The sequence below is a fragment of the Heptranchias perlo genome, unplaced genomic scaffold, assembly GCF_035084215.1.
Source record: "Heptranchias perlo isolate sHepPer1 unplaced genomic scaffold, sHepPer1.hap1 HAP1_SCAFFOLD_277, whole genome shotgun sequence".
In the NCBI taxonomy this organism is placed as follows: domain Eukaryota; kingdom Metazoa; phylum Chordata; class Chondrichthyes; order Hexanchiformes; family Hexanchidae; genus Heptranchias; species Heptranchias perlo.
In genome coordinates, this window is record NW_027139289.1 from 378,885 (window position 1) to 387,199 (window position 8,315).

Below are 8,315 nucleotides of genomic sequence, written 5' to 3' on the forward strand. Positions count from 1 at the left end.
GGTGGAGAGGGAGGGGAGGGGAGAGAGAGAGAGAGAGAGCAAGGGATTGGGAGAGGAGGGGAGGGGAGAGAGAGAGAGCGAGGGATGGGTGGAGAGGGAGGGGAGGGAGAGGGAGGGGAGGAGGAGGATGAACGAGAGAGAGAGGGGAAATTAATCGAAGGTTCCCACGCCGACTGGAAAAGGCCGGCTACAGGGTGAGGGCGGGACCAGGTTCCGCTGCGATGCCGCCCAGAGCGGAATAGCCGGCTCACTATCTGGGCCGCCAGGGTGGGATACAGCGGGGCTGCCGGTATCTGTGGGACCTCACCCCCCCCCCTGGGGGGGGGCGAGCCTCGTACAAACGGGACGCAGGGACAGAGGCCGAAACCGCTCATGCACGTCACCCGACTGAGCACCACAGCGATAGAAGGACCAACAAAGATATTTTAATCAGCGGAAACACATTCAGAACAAAATCAGCAAAACGCTCGAACAAAGTGAAACGGGGAGAGGCCTCCGTCAGACAGCAGCTCAGGCCCTCCCGAGGGAGCGAAGAATGACAGAGTGAAGTCCCTCGCAGCGACGCCCATTGTCGCTCGAGGGCCGGAGTGGGATTCGAACCGACGGCCGTGGGTCCTGGAGGCCGGGGTCCGTCCTGTAGCGAGGCCACGAGAGCTTCCCTCCCGTCTCCCCCCTCCGAGACGGGAGCAGTCCTGCGTTAAAACGGTAGATTCGGCCATTTTCGCTGTCTGTGGGATCTTGCTGTGCGTCGAATCGGATCCCCCCCGCTTCGCAACAGTGCTTCGGGAACGTCCCGGGGAGCCACGTCCTCCTCGGGACCTCCCCCGCGGTCAGCGGAGGAGAGGCGTCAGCGTCCGCGGGCCGGGGAGGAGGAGGGTCTACCGCCTCACAGCTTGGCGTCCATCTCGTAGATGCGGACGATCTCCGCCACGATGGCGTCGATGATGGGCCTCGTCGCGCCCTCACTGAAGACCTGCCGAGAACGAGAGAAACAACGACGACAGCGCGTCCGTTGAGACCGTCATCGTAAACCTGCGCCCTCGAAACGTGACTCCGCGCTCCCAGAAGGAGGTATCGGGACAGGCGACCCAACGAGGGGGGGCGTCTTAAAGGAGGCGGGGAGGTTCAGGGAGGGAATTCCAGAGCTTGGGGGGGCCCTGGGCGGCTGAACGCCCGCCTGGTCGACCGTTCAACTCACCTGCCACCATGATCTCTCGGCCAAGGCGTCTCCCGGCACCTCCACTCCATAGCACTGCAGGGTGAAGTCCAGGACGGCGATGGCAATGTGCTGGGGCCTGTGGCGGAGGCAGAGGCTCCCGTGATAGCTGTCCCGTAGCAGGGCCCAAGCAGTGACCACCACGGGCGTCCGGTTCCAGGAATGGCGGTTCATCCAATTCCTCAGTGAGACCAGGTAATGCAGCAGGTACTGAGGAGAGAGGGAGAGAGGGGGCGCAGGTCAAAGGTCACGTCGCAAGCTTGGGCGCCAAAAACCCGCCCCCCTCCCCCGATTTGGCGAGACCGGACCAGGAGGTCGCGCGTCACCCATAAAGACACTTCCCTTCTATATGTGCCCCAGTCAGGAACCAGTCCAGCTTCCCCTCTCGAAGGCAGAGAGTCAGCACCAACCACGCCAGCCGGCAACGCACTCCAGATACCTTCTGGGAATAGCAGAACCGCCAAACGCCCAGTCGATTCCCACTCTCCCAAAGTTTAACCCGTGTCCCCCGCCCCTTCCCCAACCTGAACTGGGATAATCTCTCAACACCGACGCTCTCCAGCCCGTTAATTAGTTGATAGACCTCCATCAGTTTGTCTCTCCAAAGTAAATGGCCCCATCTCCTCAAGCCTTCATGAATCGCTGAGGGTCTTTAAGCCGGGCAATGACCATCTCCAAGAAGAGAGAGTCTAACCACCTCCCCTTGACATTCAACGGCATTACCATCGCCGAATCCCCCACCATCTGGGGGTCACCATTGACCAGAAACTTAACTGGACCAGCCATATAAATACTGTGGCTACAAGAGCAGGTCAGAGGCTGGGTATTCTGCGGCGAGTGACTCACCTCCTGACTCCCCAAAGCCTTTCCACCATCTACAAGGCACAAGTCAGGAGTGTGATGGAATACTCTCCACTTGCCTGGATGAGTGCAGCTCCAACAACACTCAAGAAGCTCGACACCATCCAGGACAAAGCAGCCCGCTTGATTGGCACCCCATCCACCACCCTAAACGTTCACTCCCTTCGCCACCGGCGCACAGTGGCTGCAGTGTGTACCATCCACAGGATGCACTGCAGCAACTCGCCAAGGCTTCTTCGACAGCACCTCCCAAACCCGCGACCTCTACCACCTAGAAGGACAAGAGCAGCAGGCACATGGGAACAACACCACCTGCATGTTCCCCTCCAAGTCACACACCATCCCGACTTGGAAATATATCGGCCGTTCCTTCATCGTCGCTGGGTCAAAATCCTGGAACTCCCTTCCTAACAGCACTGTGGGAGAACCTTCACCACACGGACTGCAGCGGTTCAAGAAGGCGGCTCACCACCACCTTCTCAAGGGGCAATTAGGGATCGTCACCACAAGGAGCTGCTCCCCGTGATCCTCACCTTATGGGGGTGCTGGAAGGAAACCTGGAAGTTTAGAAGCCGCAGCATCAGGAGTTCACACTGAACCACGCTATCCCGGAGTTCCCAAAACCTATTGTCCAGCTCCAGGGGTTCGTCCTGGGGATTCAGGTACCTACAAGAAGCAAACACAGACGCAGAAACACACACGCAGACCCAGATGTCAAGGCAACACTCAGAGCAGGAGAAACGACCGCGATCGGGCCAATCCAAATTTAATTTGGTTTATTTCGATTTATTCGCCATCTGACCCTGTGCCTGCCCTGGGAGTGTTTGATGGGACAGTGTAGAGGGAGCTTTACTCTGTATCTAACCCTGTACCTGCCCTGGGAGTGTTTGACGGGACAGTGTAGAGGGAGCTTTACTCTGTATCTAACCCTGTACCTGCCCTGGGAGTGTTTGATGGGACAGTGTAGAGGGAGCTTTACTCCGTATCTAACCCTGTACCTGCCCTGGGAGTGTTTGATGGGACAGTGTAGAGGGAGCTTTACTCTGTATCTAACCCTGTACCTGCCCTGGGAGTGTTTGATGGGACAGTGTAGAGGGAGCTTTACTCTGTATCTAACCCTGTACCTGCCCTGGGAGTGTTTGATGGGACAGTGTAGAGGGAGCTTTACTCTGTATCTAACCCTGTACCTGCCCTGGGAGTGTTTGATGGGACAGTGTAGAGGGAGCTTTACTCTGTATCTAACCCTGTACCTGCCCTGGGAGTGTTTGATGGGACAGTGTAGAGGGAGCTTTACTCTGTATCTAACCCTGTACCTGCCCTGGGAGTGTTTGATGGGACAGTGTAGAGGGAGCTTTACTCTGTATCTAACCCTGTACCTGCCCTGGGAGTGTTTGATGGGACAGTGTAGAGGGAGCTTTACTCTGTATCTAACCCTGTACCTGCCCTGGGAGTGTTTGACGGGACAGTGTAGAGGGAGCTTTACTCTGTATCTAACCCTGTACCTGCCCTGGGAGTGTTTGACGGGACAGTGTAGAGGGAGCTTTACTCTGTATCTAACCCTGTACCTGCCCTGGGAGTGTTTGACGGGACAGTGTAGAGGGAGCTTTACTCTGTATCTAACCCTGTACCTGCCCTGGGAGTGTTTGATGGGACAGTGTAGAGGGAGCTTTACTCTGTATCTAACCCTGTACCTGCCCTGGGAGTGTTTGATGGGACAGTGTAGAGGGAGCTTTACTCTGTATCTAACCCTGTACCTGCCCTGGGAGTGTTTGACGGGACAGTGTAGAGGGAGCTTTACTCTGTATCTAACCCTGTACCTGCCCTGGGAGTGTTTGACGGGACAGTGTAGAGGGAGCTTTACTCTGTATCTAACCCTGTACCTGCCCTGGGAGTGTTTGATGGGACAGTGTAGAGGGAGCTTTACTCTGTATCTAACCCTGTACCTGCCCTGGGAGTGTTTGATGGGACAGTGTAGAGGGAGCTTTACTCTGTATCTCACCCTGTACCTGCCCTGGGAGTGTTTGATGGGACAGTGTAGAGGGAGCTTTACTCTGTATCTAACCCTGTACCTGCCCTGGGAGTGTTTGATGGGACAGTGTAGAGGGAGCTTTACTCTGTATCTCACCCTGTACCTGCCCTGGGAGTGTTTGATGGGACAGTGTAGAGGGAGCTTTACTCTGTATCTAACCCTGTACCTGCCCTGGGAGTGTTTGATGGGACAGTGTAGAGGGAGCTTTACTCTGTATCTAACCCTGTACCTGCCTGGGAGTGTTTGATGGGACAGTGTAGAGGGAGCTTTACTCTGTATCTAACCCTGTACCTGCCTGGGAGTGTTTGCCGGGACAGTGTAGAGGGAGCTTTACTCTGTATCTAACCCTGTACCTGCCTGGGAGTGTTTGATGGGACAGTGTAGAGGGAGCTTTACTCTGTATCTAACCCTGTACCTGCCTGGGAGTGTTTGCCGGGACAGTGTAGAGGGAGCTTTACTCTGTATCTAACCCTGTACCTGCCCTGGGAGTGTTTGATGGGACAGTGTAGAGGGAGCTTTACTCTGTATCTAACCCTGTACCTGCCCTGGGAGTGTTTGATGGGACAGTGTAGAGGGAGCTTTACTCTGTATCTAACCCTGTACCTGCCCTGGGAGTGTTTGATGGGACAGTGTAGAGGGAGCTTTACTCTGTATCTAACCCTGTACCTGCCCTGGGAGTGTTTGATGGGACAGTGTAGAGGGAGCTTTACTCTGTATCTAACCCTGTACCTGCCCTGGGAGTGTTTGATGGGACAGTGTAGAGGGAGCTTTACTCTGTATCTAACCCTGTACCTGCCCTGGGAGTGTTTGATGGGACAGTGTAGAGGGAGCTTTACTCTGTATCTAACCCTGTACCTGCCCTGGGAGTGTTTGATGGGACAGTGTAGAGGGAGCTTTACTCTGTATCTAACCCTGTACCTGCCCTGGGAGTGTTTGATGGGACAGTGTAGAGGGAGCTTTACTCTGTATCTAACCCTGTACCTGCCCTGGGAGTGTTTGACGGGACAGTGTAGAGGGAGCTTTACTCTGTATCTAACACTGTACCTGCCCTGGGAGTGTTTGATGCGACAGTGTAGAGGGAGCTTTACTCTGTATCTAACCCTGTACCTGCCCTGGGAGTGTTTGATGGGACAGTGTAGAGGGAGCTTTACTCTGTATCTAACCCTGTACCTGCCCTGGGAGTGTTTGACGGGACAGTGTAGAGGGAGCTTTACTCTGTATCTAACCCTGTACCTGCCCTGGGAGTGTTTGACGGGACAGTGTAGAGGGAGCTTTACTCTGTATCTAACCCTGTACCTGCCCTGGGAGTGTTTGATGGGACAGTGTAGAGGGAGCTTTACTCTGTATCTAACCCTGTACCTGCCCTGGGAGTGTTTGATGGGACAGTGTAGAGGGAGCTTTACTCTGTATTTAACCCTGTACCTGCCCTGGGAGTGTTTGACGGGACAGTGTAGAGGGAGCCACACCAGGACAGTGAGCTGACGGCTTTACCTGTGACACACATTGATAATGTCCCGAGCCCTCAAGTGTTGTTCCTCCACTTTGCCGGCCAGGTAGATTGACGCCATCGCCACCAAATACGGGTCATAGTTCTGGACAGACGTTTCATCAAAGAATCTGTGGTAGATGGTGCAGGCTGAGGCCATGGGCACTGAATGCATTCCCAGTTTGATCCCTGCAGACGGAAGAGGAAGGCCCGGTCAAAACAGGGTTCATAACGCGGCCGTCCGCAAACACGACCCAAAACCACCTTCCCATTTTCTCTCCTAAATTCGTAGGGCGCAGCGCCCTCCGGAAACAGCCGGCGAGTGTCGGCGGGCTGTTCAACTGTGGGAGGCTTCACAGCCGAGAGAGAGAGAGAGCGAATGAGAGAGAGAGAACGAGAGAGAGAGAGGGAGAGAGAGCGAACGAGAGAGAGCGAACGAGAGAGAGCGAACGAGAGAGAGCGAACGAGAGAGAGAGCGAACGAGAGAGAGAGAGGGAGAGAGAGCGAATGAGAGAGAGAGAGGGAGAGAGAGCGAACGAGAGAGAGAGCGAACGAGAGAGAGAGAGGGAGAGAGAGAGGGAGAGAGAGCGAACGAGAGAGAGAGAGAGGGAGAGAGAGCGAACGAGAGAGAGAGAGAGGGAGAGAGAGCGAACGAGAGAGAGAGAGAGAGGGAGAGAGAGCGAACGAGAGAGAGAGAGAGAGAGAGGGAGAGAGAGCGAACAAGAGAGAGAGAGGGAGAGAGCGAACGAGAGAGAGAGAGGGAGAGAGAGCGAACGAGAGAGAGAGGGAGAGCGAACGAGAGAGAAAGGGAGAGCGAACGAGAGAGAAAGGGAGAGCGAACGAGAGAAAGGGAGAGCGAACGAGAGAGAAAGGGAGAGCGAACGAGAGAGAAAGGGAGAGCGAACGAGAGAGAAAGGGAGAGCGAACGAGAGAGAGAGAGCAAACGAGAGAGAAAGAGAGAGCAAACGAGAGAGAAAGAGAGAGCGAACGAGAGAGAAAGAGAGAGCGAACGAGAGAGGGAGAGAGAGCGAACGAGAGAGAGAGGGAGAGGGAGCGAACAAGAGAGAGAGGGAGCGAACGAGAGAGAGAAAGAGAGAGCGAACGAGAGAGAGAAAGAGAGAGCGAACGAGAGAGAGAGAGCGAACGAGAGAGAGAGAGAGAGAGCGAACGAGAGAGAGAGAGAGAGAGCGAACGAGAGAGAGAGAGCGAACGAGAGAGAGAGCGAACGAGAGAGAGAGAGAGAGCGAGAGAGAGCGAACGAGAGAGGGAGAGCAAACGAGAGAGGGAGAGCGAACGAGAGAGAGAGCGAACGAGAGAGAGAGAGAGAGCGAGAGAGAGCGAACGAGAGAGAGAGAGCGAACGAGAGAGGGAGAGCGAACGAGAGAGGGAGAGAGAGCGAGAGAGAGCGAACGAGAGAGGGAGAGCGAACGAGAGAGAGAGAGAGAGCGAGAGAGAGCGAACGAGAGAGGGAGAGCAAACGAGAGAGGGAGAGCGAACGAGAGAGAGAGCGAACGAGAGAGAGAGAGAGAGCGAGAGAGATCGAACGAGAGAGGGAGAGCGAACGAGAGAGGGAGAGCGAACGAGAGAGGGAGAGCGAACGAGAGAGAGAGAGCGAACGAGAGAGAGAGAGAGAGAGCGAACGAGAGAGGGAGAGCGAACGAGAGAGGGAGAGCGAACGAGAGAGAGAGAGAGAGAGCGAACGAGAGAGGGAGAGCAAACGAGAGAGGGAGAGCGAACGAGAGAGAGAGCGAACGAGAGAGAGAGAGAGAGCGAGAGAGAGCGAACGAGAGAGAGAGAGAGAGCGAGAGAGAGCGAACGAGAGAGAGAGCGAACGAGAGAGGGAGAGCGAACGAGAGAGGGAGAGCGAACGAGAGAGAGAGAGAGAGCGAGAGAGAGCGAACGAGAGAGAGAGAGCGAACGAGAGAGGGAGAGTGAACGAGAGAGGGAGAGCGAACGAGAGAGAGAGAGCGAACGAGAGAGGGAGAGCGAACGAGAGAGAGAGAGCGAACGAGAGAGGGAGAGCGAACGAGAGAGGGAGAGGGAGAGCGAACGAGAGAGAGAGCGAACGAGAGAGGGAGAGCGAACGAGAGAGAGAGCGAACGAGAGAGGGAGAGGGAGAGCGAACGAGAGAGAGAGCGAACGAGAGAGGGAGAGCGAACGAGAGAGGGAGAGCGAACGAGAGAGAGAGAGCGAACGAGAGAGGGAGAGGGAGAGCGAACGAGAGAGGGAGAGCGAACGAGAGAGGGAGAGGGAGAGCGAACGAGAGAGAGAGGGAGAGCGAACGAGAGAGGGAGAGCGAACGAGAGAGGGAGAGGGAGAGCGAACGAGAGAGGGAGAGCAAACGAGAGAGGGAGAGCGAACGAGAGAGAGAGAGAGAGAGCGAACGAGAGAGGGAGAGGGAGAGCGAACGAGAGAGGGAGAGCGAACGAGAGAGGGAGAGGGAGAGCGAACGAGAGAGGGAGAGCAAACGAGAGAGGGAGAGCGAACGAGAGAGGGAGAGCGAACGAGAGAGGGAGAGCGAACGAGAGAGGGAGAGCGAACGAGAGAGGGAGAGCGAACGAGAGAGGGAGAGCGAACGAGAGAGGGAGAGCGAACGAGAGAGGGAGAGCGAACGAGAGAGGGAGAGCGAACGAGAGAGGGAGAGCGAACGAGAGAGGGAGAGCGAACGAGAGAGGGAGAGTGAACGAGAGAGGGAGAGCGAACGAGAGAGAGAGAGCGAACGA

At 56.0% G+C, this 8,315-nt stretch overlaps 1 protein-coding gene across 1 annotated transcript; it reads right to left on the reverse strand.

The window, feature by feature from the left end:
* Positions 1-405: 405 nt before the first annotated feature.
* Positions 406-5,779, reverse strand: LOC137310830 (cyclin-Q-like). The gene is made up of 4 exons (XM_067978411.1): positions 5,598-5,779; positions 2,611-2,743; positions 1,199-1,426; positions 406-973 (listed from the first exon to the last, which is right to left on the reverse strand). Exons 1-4 carry the CDS (start codon positions 5,765-5,767, stop codon positions 887-889), a joined length of 618 nt encoding a protein of 205 aa, XP_067834512.1. The 5' UTR covers positions 5,768-5,779; the 3' UTR covers positions 406-886.
* Between the last annotated feature and the right edge of the window lie 2,536 nt (positions 5,780-8,315).

Coding starts and splice junctions, on each gene's coding strand:
- LOC137310830 (XM_067978411.1), bottom strand. CDS start 5,767: ATGCATTCAGTGCCCATGGCCTCAGCCTGCACCATCTACCACAGATTC. Junction 2,744..5,597: donor ATTATCAATGTGTGTCACAG/GTAAAGCCGTCA, acceptor TGCTTCTTGTAG/GTACCTGAATCCCCAGGACG. Junction 1,427..2,610: donor CCTTCCAGCACCCCCATAAG/GTGAGGATCACG, acceptor CTCTCTCCTCAG/TACCTGCTGCATTACCTGGT.